General features: G+C 40.5%; 2 protein-coding genes across 5 annotated transcripts in view; both read right to left on the bottom strand.

The window, feature by feature from the left end:
- LOC142338650 (uncharacterized) overlaps positions 1-18,461 on the bottom strand; it is a 385,398-nt gene that overhangs the window by 208,028 nt on the left and 158,909 nt on the right. The window lies entirely within an intron of this gene.
- LOC142338649 (mitogen-activated protein kinase 14-like) overlaps positions 1-18,461 on the bottom strand; it is a 48,945-nt gene that overhangs the window by 14,644 nt on the left and 15,840 nt on the right. For 2 of the 4 annotated variants that reach the window (XM_075388492.1, XM_075388494.1), the window contains exons 3-5: positions 15,687-16,032; positions 14,314-14,361; positions 573-693 (exon numbers count right to left, since the gene is read on the bottom strand). In XM_075388492.1, coding sequence (XP_075244607.1) covers positions 573-693; positions 14,314-14,361; positions 15,687-16,032 — 515 coding nt within the window. The remainder of the gene's footprint in view (positions 1-572; positions 694-14,313; positions 14,362-15,686; positions 16,033-18,461) is intronic. The other 2 variants (XM_075388493.1, XM_075388495.1) reach the window with 2 other exon arrangements.

Raw genomic sequence — 18,461 nt, 5'->3', positions numbered from 1 at the left:
ATGTTTCACTTGTAAGAACCCTGTGAGTCGAATGGTTAATTTTCAAGAGCCTTGTAAGTCGAATGGTTAACTTTTAAGAACTTGCAAATTTTTGGAAGTACTCCAATAACTTATTTCAGTAACTTCGATAACAGCAATAATTTCGCCACTGCCGTAACAGCAATAATTTCAATAACAGCCACTGCCGGCGCCCCCCTGGAATGAAAAAGGAAGAGCGAAGTAGCACACAGATTATATTTTTAAAATCTCAGAGTCGATTTTTGAAGCGACTACAGGAAATTTTTTGACAGATCTTGCAAAACCTTATCAAGTTTTCTTTTCTAACGGTGGAACTTGACAAACCTTGCTAAGGTCGTGAAGATTGTTGTTTTATTGATCATAGCAAGATCTGATTTCTTGAGTTCGCGGCAAAGATCTTCCATGTCCGTACAAATCTTGTTGTTTTCTTACCACGATTCTGACTAAGATCTTATCAAGATATGTCATACTTGAATAAGCTTCTTATCAAGATGTTTTGAAGTTTCATTTCACTGGGTATATGTATTTATGGATGTAAGTGTATGTATATTTACCCGCACAGGAAATTGATTCCCAATTGGTCAATATTGTCTCGGGCGCCCTGTACCACCGCATTTGCATATAACTGCACATACCGTCGGTTTTCACTTTTGGATTAAATCCCAAGCCAGTTATCTAAACGTATGAGAAAAGCATAAAGGCCATAATAAATCAGTGCACAGCATTATTCTATTACGAGACTGGAAGCCATGACTTAAACGTATCTTTAATTGATGTCTAATTTTTTCGCTACCCAGAATTTTTAGAAGAGCTTCACAATGATATTATCGATTTCTGCATGGGCAGCTATGATGTTTATAAGATGTTTATTTATTAATGGACTGAAAGAGATGTAAGAGTAGATTTTAATAACTCATTGTTTATCTTACATTTTGTACCTTTTCACTCCGCTTAATTCTGTTCACCGGGGAGGGTAACGGGTGGTAAATTTTAAAACCTATCTTGTTACCCTAATTACCTCATCTCACCCCCTTACACCTTGTCTCTCTCATCTGTTTTTAAAATTTTTTCACCATCTATTTGAAATTTGTTTTCCATTTCGGGGCATAATTAGATCTACTGCTCTTACATCATTTTGTAGTGGGAAATTTCTGTGCTTATTTCTATACGGGAGGCATTTTTGGCATATTTGGATTTTGACATTAGCCAGTTTGTCCATACGCCAATCTCAAAATAGGTGATGTTGATGGTTTTTTAGTTCCCTTGGTCATAAAGTAACTTATAATATCTACAAATAGAAATTCACCATATTAAAATAGTTACACGAGGGTTATTCGAGCTAGATAACGTCTAAGACTCGAACTACAGAAAAACGGTAAAAGAACAATCTTTATTCAAGATAACAATACGTATTTTCAACGATAAGCTCTTATTCGATCACATATACCACTCCTCATCGAACGTACACATAAGACATCTAAAGTAACACTGGCGGCAAAAAGGCTAGACAAGACCTGTTAGCCTTTTGGGAGCCAATAAAGGTCAATTCAGCTCATGTGTGACGTAACTTGGCCTTGCTTTGGCCTTAAAGTTAAACCATTCAATGCTTGTTGTTAGTCTAATAATTTTATATCTAAGTCATCTTAGTCTAAATCGGGCTAGTTTAGCTTAAAACCGCTCTCAAACGGTTCGTTGCTCAAGGCACATGTATTAGAATACGGATTTTGCTTCGTAAGGTTCGACATGGTGGGGGCTCGAACCACCGGTCCTTAGATTGAGAGTACAGTGCTATACTAACTGTGCTATGGTTACTTGTTTTGTTACGCATACAATTTAAATATACTCACTTAATTTTGTCGCTGCATACAATTCTCGCTTACATATATTTGTATTCACAAGATCTTCCGGCCCCGAAAGTGGTGTACCAAAAACTGGAAGCAATTTTACAACGGGTCTGACATAGTTACCGGACTTAGTTCTTATTTCGGCGGAACGGGCAAAGCCGTCGTCACCAAAGCGAAGTTTTTCGATACGTCCTAGAGGAAAATGGCCTCGGGGAGATGAGTGTTCGGCAAGCCATACCAGATCTCCTGTTTTTAGCTCTTCTGAAGCGGATTTTGACCATTTACTGCGACGATTCAAAGCCGGTACGTACTCATCCAACCATCGTTTCCAAATTGAGTACGATTGCGCTCGGACGTAACGCTTTCTGTGATCAAAACCGTCACTTTCAACTAATGAAGGGAGCATACTAGGACGGAAACCGAGAAGAAAATGATTTAGAGTAATTGCGTCCATTTCTGATGGATCATTGCTTACAGAAGTGAGCGGCCGGTTGTTGAGCGTCATTTCAACTAGACAGAATGTTGTTTGGAGCACCTCGTCAGTCAATCGGCGGTTACCGAGTACAGCGTAGAAAGTCCGTTTGACACTCCGTACCATGCGTTCCCACGAACCACCATGATGGGGGGAAGATGGAGGGTTAAAGTGCCACTTAATACCTTTCTGTGACATTTTGATTGCAATCGCACGTTGGTTCAAAGCTTTAAAGCAAGCTGACAACTCTTTCTCCGCACCAGTAAAGTTTGTTCCATTGTCTGACCATAGAACTTGCGGTGTCCCTCTTCGTGCGATGAATCTTTCTATGCCCATAACACAAGAGCTGGTATCCATAGAATTTACGACTTCAATGTGGAGCGCTCGAGTTGTAAGGCACGTGAAAAGGAACCCCCAGCGCTTCTCAGTTGAACGCTTGACGGCGACATAGAACGGTCCGAAGTAGTCTATCCCTGAGTTGGAGAAAGGTGGGTTACCATAGGACAGACGCTCGACTGGTAGATCCGCCATCATTGGCTTCACTGTGTCTGCACTACGCTTACGACACAAGATACAATTGTGCTTGATTGACCTCAAAGCGGGACGAAGCCTGATGATAGCAAAACGGCGCTGGATGAAAGCTCGTAAGAATTCAACACCTTCGTGGTGGTTTCCAGGTGTGCCTTCAAAAGAAACAATTTTACTGCAGGATGACGGCTATCTAAAATAATGGGGTGTTTGAGGTCATAGTCCGCCTCGACCAAACGTTTCAATCGGCCGGTTGATCTAATCAAGGCATTTGGGCCAATGAAGGGCGAGAATGGTGCGATGCGACTCTTCCTGTTAATTTGTTTACCATCAAAAAGAAGTTTTTGTTCAACTGGGAATAATTCCAACTGCATGAGAAAATGAAGCTTAGCCTCAGCTACTCGAAGTTCATCAGGATTGCAAATAATGCGGTCTGGTGTACGATATGAAGCATGTTTGGGGAGTATACGGAGGAGATAGGCTGTAATTCGAACTAGTTTGTTGAAAGAACTGTACCTATCAAAGTCAAATATTTTCTCAGGTTGCATTGTATTGCCGGCAAACGCCATTTGTGGCTCAGTTACATCCTTTTGTGAATTGTGCAAGGATGGTTTTTGTTTGCAGGCTATCTCTGATGCTTGTGCTGGGTTGAAAAGGGAAGTGAGAAGTAAACAAAAAGCTTGGCCCTGTTAACCAACTGCTTGTTCTTAAGTTTTCAGCTGACATGCCTCTTGTTCCAGCATCTGCTGGGTTGTCTGCAGTTGGCACATGGAACCATTGATCAACAGTTGTTGACTCTAGAATTTCAGAAACTCTGTTAGCAACAAATATAGGTTGCTTGTCAAGTGAACCCAGCCACTGCAGGACAGTGGTGCTATCAGTCCACATAAAGACTCTGCTCAAAGGAATTGTTAGGGCTTTAGTTATGTCAACTTTCAATCGTGTCGCCAAGAGGGCGGCCTGTAACTCTAGTTTAGGAACTGTTAAGCACTTCATGGGGGCAACCCTCACTTTCCCTAGAACAAGAGCAATTTCAGTGCGTCCAATCCTTCCTGATTTTACTCTGGCCCTGAGGAAGGCAACTGAGCTAAAAACATCCTGAGAGCTGTCTCCGAAAACGTGGAGCTCCAACTGATCGAAAGCCCCGGAGAAGAAACTTCTAGGGATAGTTAAGTTGCATAATTTAGGCAGATCTGAACTCCAGACTTTGAACCTATTCATCATTTCAATGGGCAGGGTGTTGTCCCAGTTTTGGCCAATCAGTCTCCAAATGTCCTTCAACAATAGTCGAGCAGTAACCGTGAATGGCGCGACCAACCCAATGGGGTCGAAGACTTTTGCTACTAAGCTGAGGACTAAGCGTTGCGTGACTTTGTTGCTTTCGTCGCACTTCGTGCCTCGACTAACGACTAAGGTATCCTTTCGATGGTCCCATTTTAGACCCAGAACATGTGAAGAAGCTTCTTCATCAGAAACTAAGGTCACTTTAGGTTGGCATAAATGATCATTGTATTTGATTTCATCCAGCAAGTGCGGCGTGTTACTTATAAATTTTGTTAGCTTGAATCCTCCTAACTTCAATAACTCAACTAACTTCATGGACCTACTTAGTGCTTCGTGTGGTGTTTCTAGAGAATCCAAATAGTCGTCCATATAGAATTTATCTAATACAGCTTGCGCAGCATCGGGGAACTTACGAATGTTGTCTTTTGCTGTTTTCTGAAGCGCAAAGTTCGCACAAGTTGGCGAATCCTTCGCACCGAATATATGTCGGCTGTATTGGTATACCATCACTTCTGATGATGGGTCCTCCCGCAACAAAAATCTGAGGCAGGGCTGATCGGCGAGTGGGACGCCCACTTGAGGGAACATACCCTCAATATCGGCGGAGACGGAATACTTATGCTGCCTAAAACGGATGAGAGTATGAATGAGACGCTGAAGTAGGTCAGGGTCTGTCAGTAACGATCTATTTAAAGAAGTTCCGTGGAATTTTGCGGCACCATTTAATACCCTTCTAATTTTTCCAGGTTTATTTGGATTTATTACAGGGTGGTGTGGTAAGTACCACTCACGTCTGGATCGCTGACTGGGATCTTTTGGGTTTTCTACTCGAAAAACGTAGCCTTTCTCGACATCATCATTTATGTTCTTTGAATATTTAGACCGGAGTTCTTCGTCCTTAGAAAGCCTTTTCTCGAGGGACTTTAGCTGCACGAGCGCTGAGTAATAGTTGTTTGGTAAGTCGAGGTCGTCATTAGCCCAAAGCATTCCAACTTGATATCTTTGACCGTCGTGCGTCGTGGTTTTCTTTAAGATTTCGACTGCTCTGCGGTCTGCTGATGACCTTGAATCAACTTCTTTGATTGCACCGTAAGACTCCAATTCGTACCAGGTTCTTAACTGTTCTACTAAATCTTGTTCTGGCTCAACAATAGCTTTGAAGCAGGACGAAACGAAACTAGAGCTTGAAGGCAGTGGACCACTCAACACCCATCCTATTGGTAGACGGACGGCAACGGGCACACATTTTGATTCGCTTTCAAAATACTCAATCGGGCGGATGGCGTGGTACACGTCCTGGCCTAGAATCATTTCGATATTCGAATAGCTATACCGAACGGGATCCAGAACACTCAAGGTAGGTTTCTTGCAAATGGGGGACGTCCACTATATCAGAACCAATGTTTAAGTTCTCCCTAATATATGGACTAACCTGGAAACTTTCACAAGTGTTTTCTGCTATAGGTTTTACGGTGACATCTGTCACAAGTGTATCAATTGTTTGCTGAGTGTTTATCCCGCAAACCGTTAATTTGAGACTTTTACCCTTAAGCTTTAGACGTTCAGCTGCAGCACTTGAAATCCATGAATGACTACATGCGGGATCACATAGCGCAAAAACTTTTGTTTTCTCATCAGTGGGGCTAATTAATTCAACCTGTTTCACTTGCAGAAGACCTTTTACGTCCGATACTGAGGGAAAAGAGGACGAGCTACTCTGAATCGGTAGTTCATTCTTACCACCAATTGTTACTGATAAGGACGGCTGTGTAGTTGGAGCATTGTTAGCTTTACTTCCTTTCTTAAGATTGTTTTTAGGGAAGATACGATCAGCTCCGTGTAGCAATGAATTGTGTGAACTAATGCAACCAGAATGTTTACATTTTCTGGGGTTGGGGCAATTTCTAAACTGATGTGACCCTTTCAAGCAAGAGAAGCAGAGCCTATTCTCAGCGACAATTCTTGTTCTTTGTGTTGGGTTCTCACTTGTAAATTTTGGACATCGCCACAAAGGATGGTTAGCCTTACAATGAGGGCAAGGTTCATCCTTAATGGGTCTTGGAGTTTGGGTTTTCGTTTTCGCGTCAGTTATTTTTGAACTAGATGCAAAAACCTTTTGATGTAGTTTTTGTTTTCGACGGAAAAGACGGCTCTTCAGGTTTCGTTTTAAACTTGGCTGTTTTCATGCGGTCATGAGTGTCAGATTTCGTTTGCAGCCAATCATTGAAATCCAGCAACGTTGGACGGTCCCATTGGTTCCTCACAATGTGTGAGCACCAAGATTCCTTAAGATTTGGCGGTAGCTTATCCACGGCTTGTTTTACTAAAGACGAACTTTGAAGATCGGCCTCATACGATAATGAACGAAACACGCCAACCCGACTAGAAATTACGGACGCATAGGCTATAATGTTTTCGGAGTTATGATCTTTAGTGGGGGGTAGTTGTTCAGCTGATCCAGATGAGCACCAACAATGGCGTGTGGTTGGCCGAATTTTCTTTCCAACACTTTCATTGCGTCATTGTATAGAGCTCCTGAATACGCGAACTGTTCTATGGATTTCTTCGCTTTTCCAGTTAAAAGTCCTTTCAGATATGTCAACTTGGCAGCATCTTAGAGATTCTGGGAATCTATTGCACTTCTGAATTGTCCTATCCATTCGTGCCACAAAAGTGGGTCTCCATTGAAATTGGAAAGGTTCCATTTAGGCAAGGGATTGAGATGACTAGAAGCTATAGCGTCGGCCAGGTCTTTCACATTGAATGACTTATTTGTTTGAGATATTTGTGCTGCGGGGAGAGGCGTGAAAGCACTTGACGGGTATATGGGCATCGTGGCTTGTTGATAATGAGGCGTTGGAGCTGCAGGTTGATGCAAAGGTGCTGACACTGGTTTATTTGGCTGATTTACCACGGTAGCTGTTGAGAAGGGGTTTTGATGATAAAAAGTTGTACCACCACTCGAAAACGATACCACAGGTTGGCTCATTTTTGAGTTTGCCATTTGTTGTGCGTTCACTTGGGAAACTGACTGGGCTACAGTATCTAAAGTTGGCATATGCCAAAGAGTTAAATTCGGTAAGAGGTGGCTTGCCATTGGATAATAGTTTTGACGATGTTGTGCATTTTGATTCTGAGGGAACGTTTGGCTTAAGACAACATTCGTGTTGTTTGTATTAGCAACGACGTTTTGATTGTTTGTGCTCTGGCTCACAAAAATTGGAAGGTTTGTGTGTGTACTTAGCATCATACTGTTGTTTACGTTCGCTGCTTGGGTCTGCTGTTGATCAGAGTTATTGTGATTGGCATCATTTGACGTTAGATTCAACGCTTCACTCTGAGACCAAGGATGATTAGGTCTAACGACATCGTCCGATAAGTTGACAGCCACTTGAATGTTCTGACTATCTGTTTGCAGATTTTCATCAGGTAGCTGCGCATCATTATTTCCCAAAGAAAGGAAGTACGATACCCCTCTGAGTGTTCGGGTGAAGCTGCTATTAGTGTTAGCAAATAGTGATTGATCGTGGAAACCTCCTAATGAGGCTTGCGGGACTTGAGTAATGTCTGTTAGGGATGGACCTATCTGCGCGTCATTACGTTGCAAATTTTCGACTGGTACATGATCTCGTGATCTACCAAATAGTGGATTGATCTCCATCTGCGGAGCAGTAATTCCTGGATTAGCAGCTCCTGAATTTCGTGGTACTTCTGAAGGCATTGTTTCAATCGCGGCAGGCATTGTGTTATTGGGGTTGGCATTGTTTACCCAATCAGTTACACGCTCAACAGTATCGATATGGCTTGAAGTCAGTTGATCGTCAAACTCGTTACCTAGGCTTTCATCCGAGGACTCCATCGCCTCGAGCTCGTTCACTTTGGCTTCAAAAAGCCTTTTTCTGTTTTCTTCGCTGATTGTGTTCAGCTCTAGTTGATGCTTTTGTTGAGCCAGTTTTAACTTATTTTCGTTTTCTCTTTCTATCTCTTCTCGCTTGAGTTTTGCTATTAGGCGTTTTTGACTTGATGCCATCGAATTCGTCTTTGTACCTCTACTCGACGTTTTCCTCTGAGTTTTGCTGGTACTTTGAGGTTCTGTGAGTGACTCGATGTATTGGCGCGCCCTTATCACATACTTATCATGTGTTTCGCTTGCCTCCTTCAACCAGAGTTCCAGGTCCTCGGTGATTTGTGCTTTGTTAGGGTGTCGGGCGGCTAACTTTATTATCTGGTCATTTTTGGACATTGCTGTAGACAAAAGGTCTTTGGCCTTGCCTACCATGGTTCCGACTCGTGCTTTTCGTGCAGCGCCTTCAATGGCTTCATCTATGTCTCTGCAAACTTCGTTTACGTTTAGTTCGGCCTTAGATCTTGCTTCAATCAATTTTGTTACTCGGGCTTCCATCTTTAGAACAGTTGTAAAAAATTGAACTTCAATTAGAATGAATTTTTATGCACTCAACAATTTTAGATTACAATATTAAGTCATGGGAATACAATTAAAGGGTTAATGGTTTATCTAAGCAATCAGGGACGTAATCGATGTGTTTCGTTCGTGAGATAAAGTTTTAAGATTCACGGGGAAGGCTGACGAGCTCAATTTAACAGCACCGCCACTAGCCAGGAGGAAACCACTGCCAAGCTATAGCCTTGCACTTAAGCTAGCCACGGCTCGAGAGCAGAATCCTCTAAGAGAGCAGCAGCCCTGTTAGCGCGAGCTTTTCGACGTCGCTGGTTCCGCCTCTTCGGACGCGTTTTCTTAATAAGACAATTAAGGTCGAAGCTATAGAACCTTACAATTGTTAGGGACTTGATCTCACAAGAGAAAGGTGGATGCAATTGGGTGTAGTCGTTAACAACAGCTGGGTCCTTTGCTTTGCGTTTTGAAAGCAAATCTTTTAAAACGTGGACTACAACAAAATCTGTCTGTTTAAGTGCTGCAAAGATATCAGGAGCTCCTTGCCGGGGGCAGTAGACTACTGTACTTATTTTGTTCTTAACAAGATTAAGCTCCTCAATTAACTCTTTTGCGGATAATGGGTTATGATTGTTGTTGTGATGAGGCGTTAAACTATTATTTATGGCGTCGTGCCAAATGATAACTTTGTCTGCGTGTGGGTACTGAACGCTTAATTTATACTGCACAGTTTTCCTTTGCTTGAAAGCTTTGAAGCTCAACCCAGGCTCAGCTATGGAGGATTTTACGTGACGAGAGTACTGAGGTTCACGCAATTTGCTTATTGTTCGACTAAGGGAGCTAGCACCAACAATAAACAGCATTTGTTTTATTTTCGCCGTCATACAAAGTTATTGATGATCACTTTGTTTTCGGTTCAGTAATCACTAGGAAATTTTCGGCCTTATGAACACTCAAAGATTTTTACGCTAATTGAACACTCGAAAACTTTTCGGCTAATTGAACTCTAGGAAATTTTTCGGCTAAATGAACACCAGGAAATTTTCGGCTAAATGAACAATCAAAAAATTTTCGGCTAATTGAACACTAGGATATTTTTCGGCTAATTGAACACTAGTGAAATTTTCGGCTAATTGAACACTAGGAAATTTTTCGGCTAATTGAACACTAGGGAATTTTTCGGCTAATTGAACACAAGGAAATTTTTCGGCTAATTGAACACTTGAAAAATTTTCGGCTAATTGAACACTAGGAAATTTTTCGGCTAATTGAACACTCGAAAAATTTGCGGCTAATTGAACACTAGGAAATTTTTCGGCTAATTGAACACTAGGAAATTTTTCGGCTAATTGAACACTAGGAAAATTTTCGGTTAATTGAACACTAGGAAATTTTTCGGCTAAATGAACACTTGAAAAATTTTCGGCTAATTGAACACTAGAAATTTTTCGGCTAAATGAACACTAGGAAATTTTTCGGCTAACTGAACACTCGGAAAATTTTCGGCTAAATGAACACTAGGAAATTTTTCGGCTAATTGAACACTCGAACACTTTTCGGCTAAATGAACAACCAAGTAATTCGGCTAATTGAGCACCCAAAGTTATTCGGCTAATTGAGCACCCAAAGTTATTCGGCTAATTGAGCACCCAAGTTATTCGGCTAATTGAGCACCCAAAGTTATTCGGCTAATTGAGCACCCGAAGTTATTCGGCTAATTGAGCACCCAAAGTTATTCGGCTAATTGAGCACCCAAGTTATTCGGCTATTTGAGCACCCAAAGTTATACGGCTAATTGAGCATCCAAAGTTATTCGGCTAATTGAGCACCCAAGTTATTCGGCTAATTGAGCACCCAAAGTTATTGGGCTAATTGAGCACCCGAAGTTATTCGGCTAATTGAGCACCCAAAGTTATTCGGCTAATTGAGCACCCAAGTTATTCGGCTATTTGAGCACCCAAAGTTATTCGGCTAATTGAGCACCCAAAGTTATTCGGCTAATTGAGCACCCAAGTTATTCGGCTAATTGAGCACCCAAAGTTATTCGGCTAATTGAGCACCCAAAGTTATTCGGCTAATTGAGCACCCGAAGTTATTCGGCTAATTGAGCACCCAAAGTTATTTGGCTATTTGAGCACCCAAAGTTATTCGGCTAATTGAGCATCCAAAGTTATTCGGCTAATTGAGCACCCAAGTTATTCGGCTAATTGAGCACCCAAAGTTATTCGGCTAATTGAGCACCCAAGTTATTCGGCTAATTGAGCACTCAAAAATTTTTTCAGTTATTTGTGTCTAAGTTGAGGTCTACCGCCAGTGTGAATATAAGAAGCACCAATTAGAGATAGAGTTTACTTTGAAGACTAAAGTTTTGTCTTACAGTTTTTCCACACTTCCCTGCCCCAGATGACACTGTCTAAACGAATGACCAATCTTCTGTGTGCCAGAAGACCAAAAACTGTCACTGACCCAGGCTCTGTTCGCCACAAGACAAATAGCAGTCACTCACCCGGGCTCTGTGCACCAGAAGTACCAATAGTAGTCACTAACCCAGCCTCTGTGTGCCAGAAGACCAAAAACTGTCACTGACCCAGGCTCTGTTCGCCACAAGACCAATAGCAGTCACTCACCCGGGCTCTGTGCACCAGAAGTACCAATAGTAGTCACTGACCCAGCCTCTGTGTGCCAGAAGTTCCAATAGTAATCACTGACCCAGCCGCTGTGCACCAGAAGTTCCAATAGTAGTCACTGACCCAGCCTGTCTGCGCCAGAAGTGCCAATAGTAGTCACCGAACCAGCCTCTGTGTGCCAGAAGTTCCAGTGGTAGTCACTGACCCAGCCTCTGTACGCCAGAAGTACCAATAGTAGTCACTGACCCAGCCTCTGCGCACCAGAAATTCCAATAGTAGTCACTGACCCAGCCTCTGTGCGCCAAAATTTCCAATTGTGGTCACTGACCGAGCCTCTGTGCGCCAAAAGTTCCAATAGTAGTCACTGACCCAGCCTCAGTGCGCCAGAAGTTCGAATAGTAGTCACTGACCCAGACTCTGTGCGCCAAAAAATCCAATGGTAGTCACTTACCCAGCCTCTGTGCGCCAGAAGTTCCAATAGTAGTCACTGACCCAGCCTTTGTGCGCCAGAAGTTCGAATAGTAGTCACTGACCCAGCCTCTGTGCGCCAAAAGTTCCAATGTTAGTCACTGACCCAGCCTCTGTGCGCCAAAAGTTCCGATAGCGGTCACTGACCCAGCCTCTGTGCGCCAGAAGTTGACGTAAAGCGGACGATGTAATCCTTAACCCAATTACTTTCACTCGGTGGACCAAAATATTCGAGCTAGATAACGTCTAAGACTCGAACTACAGAAAAACGGTAAAAGAACAATCTTTATTCAAGATAACAATACGTATTTTCAATGATAAGCTCTTATTCGATCACACATAACACTCCTCATCGAACGTACACATAAGGCATCTAAAGTAACACTGGCGGCAAAAAGGCTAGACAAGACCTGTTAGCCTTTTGGGAGCCAATAAAGGTCAATTCAGCTCATGTGTGACGTAACTTGGCCTTGCTTTGGCCTTAAAGTTAAACCATTCAATGCGTGTTGTTAGTCTAATAATTTCATATCTAAGTCATCTTAGTCTAAATCGGGCTAGTTTAGCTTAAAACCGCTCTCAAACGGTTCGTTGCTCAAGGCACATGTATTAGAATACGGATTTTGCTTCGTAAGGTTCGACATGGTGGGGGCTCGAACCACCGGTCCTTAGATTGAGAGTACAGTGCTATAACAACTGTGCTATGGTTACTTGTTTTGTTACGCATACAATTTAAATATACTCACTTAATTTTGTCGCTGGATACAATTCTCGCTTACATTTATTTGTATTCACAACAAGGGTCTTTACACTTTAGAGAGTTTGTTCGATTTTTTTCCCGAAAAAGGGATGGCGTATCAACTTAACCAACAATGCGTAGGTGCAACTGTTAAAAATAGCTTCAAATATTTCGAATAAGACGAAGAAAATTCCGTTTGTTTCGTTTTATGATGTTTTTGGCGATGACACTATTTTCTGTTTGGAAACTGTATGCCCCAATTATTTTTGCAAAAAAAAACCTTTTTTTTATGATTTATGCGTAAAAAATTCATTGCAGGTAGCCTTGTTTTAATTGCTGGCATGAATGCCCAAACTGAACGTCGCCAAGTGTTTATCAGTTCTCAATCAGACAAAATGCGTAAGAGTCGGATCAGTGCTGTGTCAGAGCTCTGACCATATGTCACTTTTCAGACCTGGCAGGTCTTGAATCAAGCCCTAAATTATGGCAAATCTTGACTCAAGAATTGACAAAGACTTTACTTCTCGAAAAACACTCAAAAATTGTCTGGTAACCTTATAACAAAAGGAAAAGTTTCAAAACAATGTTAAAATTGGCCCGCAAAATTGTAATTATTTTGCAAAATAATAGTCTAAATTAGTCCGTAAAGTATCCAGAGGTATCCCAAAACTTCAGAAAAATTACGGAAAATTCTTATAGATAATAATTCAATTCTCTGGCTCCACTTTGTTATGATTGATAATTTGAGGTTAGGGGATGATGTTGGCACCTTGGTGATAGACGTTTCCGTTGCAAACGCTCCGTTTGCACACTCATGAACTTTAATTTGAACACTCATAATTTTTGCAGGCAATATTTGAAACAATCCGGATTCAGCTACATATAGTCATACTAACTCAAATCAACAGAAAAACGGGAATTTAATCAAAAATGGCCCCGAAAAACCAGACCGGGCACATCCTCTCTACTGAACCCTCAGAAAAACTCCGTTTTAAAATAAAACTGGAAAAAACGAGACAGTTCTAAGTCTCAGGAAAAAGTAATGAAGTTGTGGCCAGCACGAAACTTTTATAGTTCATTAGAAAACTTTACTGAAAAGCTTTAAGATTTGAAGTGTTTTGTTTATGAAAGCCAAATCTTGTTCACTGTATTCCCAAGTTTTGAAAAGTCTTGATCAAATCAGGAGAGCGGATGATTTCAGTACTGATTTGTGAACACAAAGGAGTGTTTCACAAAAAAAGTGATAATGTAGCAGTAGAAATACTGGATGTATACCTCGATCCAATCAGAGACTGAGAAGACACTATTCTCTTTTATATAGAGAGAACTGCAGTAACTACAGTCAGTTTATTAGAGTAGTTGCACGATGTGCGTATCTCTGACTCCGCTGTTATTCTTTATAACCACCGTTATAATTGAAATATATCTTCAGTGTTTTACTGAGTCGGTTAGTCTAAGAGATATAGGTAAGCCGACTTCGCGCGTAGAAATAAGTAGATCTAACTCTTCATACCTTAAGGCTGTAAAAGGAGCCCACTTTGGGTCTGCCTTAATAAAGATCTGAAATCTTTTTCGCGTCAGACCTAAAGACTGTCATACCATATCTCATGAGAAGATATTTTTTTTGCAAGCTATAAGCCAGTTTTATCACGAGCAAGTGAGGTCCTGTACCATGATATTTCCCAAATCTCTGGATTGTATGACCATCAGTTCTCAAATAAAAAAAAGTGTGCCAGCGTCGATATCTAATCATTTGGAACAAATCAGGTTTTCTCATGTGTCTCATGGTTCACTCCGCCTAACAAAAGACTCTGTTTTAATTCCCCTTGACAAAAGATTTTTTCCAAGTATTGTGCATATTAACAGCAACAGTCCAATTAAGTCATGTTTACAATCCGAGGTATATAGTTCAAATTGCGTACCTTCAAACTGCAATCAGCTTTCACAACAATATTGATGGGCTTCAAGTCCTGAAAAAATTGTTGCTAATAAAATCTAATCACATGTAATTGCAGAAGAAAATAAAATAAGAGTCAATATCAAAAATATTGATTGCAGTACATATATTTGCGCTTAATACAGTAGCAAGGTATAACAAGTTTTGTTCCAATTATAATGAAATGCTCCAACGGAGTACGACATTAAATTTGGTCACGCAAAACTTTGGTCGATTAAAGTTAGCCCTTCTCACACTTTTATTGTCAATTAGGCCAGCAACCAGTTTGGTTTTTCGGGTGTTTTGCGTTTGTTCCCCAGAGCTTAGTGGGTGCATATTATTTACGCCCCCCCTCCCCCCGACGCAAGTGTAATATTTCCACCTAACGATTTACTATGTAATGGCACGTGCTTTGTAACTGGGGGGGGGGGGGGGGGGGGGGGGGTATAACGTACTGGGGGCAACAAACGCAAAAGATCCCAAATATCACATATGGTTTTTTACGTACAATCCCCTGCACAAGGAAAAACTTTATGATTTTTATGTTATATACAATTTTTGAATGACTTGAGACTTTGATAGCTACATTTCGGTGGTTTTGCTTCGGTTGTGATAGATTCATATCAAGTGAAAGCCGAAAGCCGAATGATTAGGGTACCAACTGTTATTGCACCAATAACACATAAGATTAAAATTCGGAGGAACCGATAAAGGGTAACCAGAAAAAATAGGGAGAAAGAGTTGAGGATACCAAAACTGACACCCGTGGTCTCATTTCAAAAGTTTTTATTTTTTGAATAACAAGAATATCTTTTGAATAACAAGAATGACGTTCATTAAGGTAGATTAGAGCTTGTAAAAACAACCGGTGTTTTAATTACTAAATAAAACTAAAGCCGAGGAAACTAAAGCCGAAAAACTATAACGTACATCGACAATTGTGACAGAAAAATTACATTTTTTTTACTTGGTTTAATAGATTATATCCACAGTCCATGATTTGGAACCTGATGAAACAGGATTTTTTGCGCAAAAATTCTATCTGAAGCCCAATTCAGAGATCTTATTGCTCTGGTCAACCATGATAAGAGTGGCTGCTAAACTGCTAATTGTCTGAATAATCTGATGTTTGGGATCTTTTCCGTTTGTGCCCAGTACGTTATGCTCCCCCCAGTTACAGAGCACGTGCCCTTGCATAGTGAATCCTTATGTAAAAATATTACACGTGCATCTGAGGGGCGTAAATAATATACACCCATACCCACTAAGCTGGGGGCACAAACGGAAAAGATCCGACATTTGTATGACCCAAGTTCTAAATTTAAGCAGATATTCTATTAGTCGAAAAGTTTTACTCACAAAGTGTATAATATTGACCGCATGTAGATAGTTAAGTCCGTATAGTATCTGATACATGAAGAACTGGATATGTTCCGGAGTAAGAAACTGGTTATCAATGTCGTATTGCTCAATTACCCTATGCAAGTCGTATTCCGAAAATGACGTCACTAGATACAAATGTGTCATTGAGTCCGCGTTTTCAGATGTTGTGAACACGTCAAATAATGAGACCAGGCACTCGTGATTTACAAATCGTAACATTTTTAATTCTCTCAACGCCCTTTTAGCGAGCTCAATGTCATGAAAGGCTTTATGCATCCGCTTAATGGCCACATCCGTCTTGGTGATCGTGTCGGTTGCCTTGCTTAAAAAAAACAAAACAAAACATCAGAGGTGTACACCACTTCGAGTGTTTCTCTTTATGTATAGGTTATGTGACTCTGATGAGGTTCATTGAGAACTTTTGACACTAATCGACAACTTTTCCTATTGCAAAGAAATCAGTTCATAATTATAGTTTCTGATCATAGCTAATTTAGGTTAGCTGGACCCTAGGTTTAGACCTCGACTTGTGAAAATACTTCATAATTCTAGCAGTGGGGTGCAACGCCTAGCTAGAGTCGAGGTAAAGTCTTTTGATGGGTCCAGATAAGGTTTTTTCGTAACTAATTAAGGTAGACCATGGTCTTTTCATGAGACGAGGATTGAAATTTTGTGGGAATAATAAGAGTTAACTTTTGTACATTTATTTTTTGTAGATGTATAACATCTAAACGAAACACCAAACTAACGATGCAACCAGCATTCTACCATCAAGAAACAGGTGCAATTTTGCCCCTTTTCTTAAGAAACATTGAATTCGCTCGAAGAAAGATAAACTAGTTCTCGTTAGAAATTTAGTTTCCGAATTTGTTCGGCCGAATTCTACTAGTTGACAAAGCTCTAACAATCGATTTTTCATTGGCAATGACTTTAGTAGTTTAGTGCATTATAAATTAGTTTATTTGATTATAAAATTCCGGTTTTTAAAAACATATATTCATAATAGCACAGTTCATTTTTCGATACAAAATCAGAAACATCCAAAAACTTGAACGGTTAAACCACTCGACTACTTTGTAAGCACTAGCCAAATTTTAGCGTGAACGTATATTTTTGGGTCCAGCGTGAACATTTTAGGTGGAGCTAAATTTTGGATCGAGTCGAAGTCTAGTTGAACGATTAGGTCCAGCTAAAGTCTCTTCATAGGATGATTGAGTGAAGCATGATCTCATTTTTTGGTCGGGAATAGTCTTTTCATATGTCTAGGACTGAGCCTGGTGTAATAATCATTGTTTTGTGTTCATTGTCTGTTCGGTCAAGTGAACAAATTGCTTTATAGAATTTGCCCTCTGATTAAAAACGAAATCGCTTCAAATTTACTGGGTGAGATAGAACTTGTAAAAATTTTGAATTAAATGCCAGTTGCTAGCGTAAATTACTAAATAAGGGGAAAGTGCAATGTGCACGGCAGCTCATTCGCAAACTATAACAACAGTCAATGACTACATTAGTCAGTCAAAAAATCTAATAAGCATCCTTGAGGCTGATAAACTAGGCTGCTAGCTATCTGTGCTATCCACAGAAAAATTCTCAGAAAGTTGACTGTAGACCAATCATAGCTTCAAAAAAGTAAAACAAACTTTATTCGGGTCTTCCCGTGTCTAGCCCCCCCCCCCCACCAATTTATAGCTCCCATGATTGTATAATTACCATGATGGGGGCTATAGGTTATCTGACCACTAAGTTGGGGGGGGGGGCTATGACGGGAAATACCCCATTATTCCTGGTTCAGATCAGTTCCACTAATGTAGAACCATTTCTAGTTCATCAGCTATTTTATAGCGTAACTTGACGTGCACAGGCCCCAGGTACCGTGCACAGGTTCCTCAGTGGGACTGTTATCTTGCCATATCAAACACAAAATAATGCTTGGAGTCTGTCTAGGGTATGTGCCCAAGTTCCGCATAATCTCACTTGAAACCAGAACTTCGAAAAATTTGAAATGCCGACAACTTAAACGTCTGAAATTTTGTAAGAAAAAAATTGGCTGCATTGAATCTGGAACTGTCGACATCTAGCATACTAAAGTCAGTAAGCAGTGTTCAATTGGTTATTGATTCTTTGATTAGGCAGCCCTTGATTATGACTAATCTTTGAGTCATATCAAGTATAGCTCCTGATAACGCCGCAGAGGTATAACCAAAAAATCTCCGTTAGTGAAAATCACTCGTAAAATACATACTTAGAACGAACGAAATGAACAAACAGATAAACTTTGTATCTTATTTTTCGCAGAATCGATTTCGCCATTTTTTCGAAGTTGAGATACTTAAAATTGTCAAATAGGCGACAAGTCTTGAAGCACGTTTTCGCTCAATTTAGGCATATATTTTTTGCCTTAAATGTATCTCTTATCAGCAATTGAGACCAATTAAACTGGCGCTTTTAAGCATGCAAAAGTAATTTAATTCTTTATTGATTGAGCATACAAAAGCACTTGTAAAGTGGCTTTGAGAAAGAATTAATGACAGGACCAAAAGTATTTATTTTGAACTGTGTTTGCTGTTCTTTTGTGGATGGAGACCCCTCCCCTAAATGTTTATAAACTGCCATTGATAGATTCAATCTTTAAATATTTGCCTCTGAAATTAATGGCTGTGAGATCTACTTACATAGAGAGAAAGTGAGCAGAAGGGAGAGATTTAAGAAAAAAAAATCTAAAACGGAAGCAGAATTGAAGGATTTTTCATA

The sequence above is a fragment of the Convolutriloba macropyga genome, chromosome 4 (genome assembly GCF_964194025.1).
Source record: "Convolutriloba macropyga chromosome 4, txConMacr16.3, whole genome shotgun sequence".
Taxonomy (NCBI): domain Eukaryota; kingdom Metazoa; phylum Xenacoelomorpha; order Acoela; family Convolutidae; genus Convolutriloba; species Convolutriloba macropyga.
Note: the sequence above shows the minus strand (reverse complement) of the source record. Positions and strands in the feature narration are given on the sequence as shown.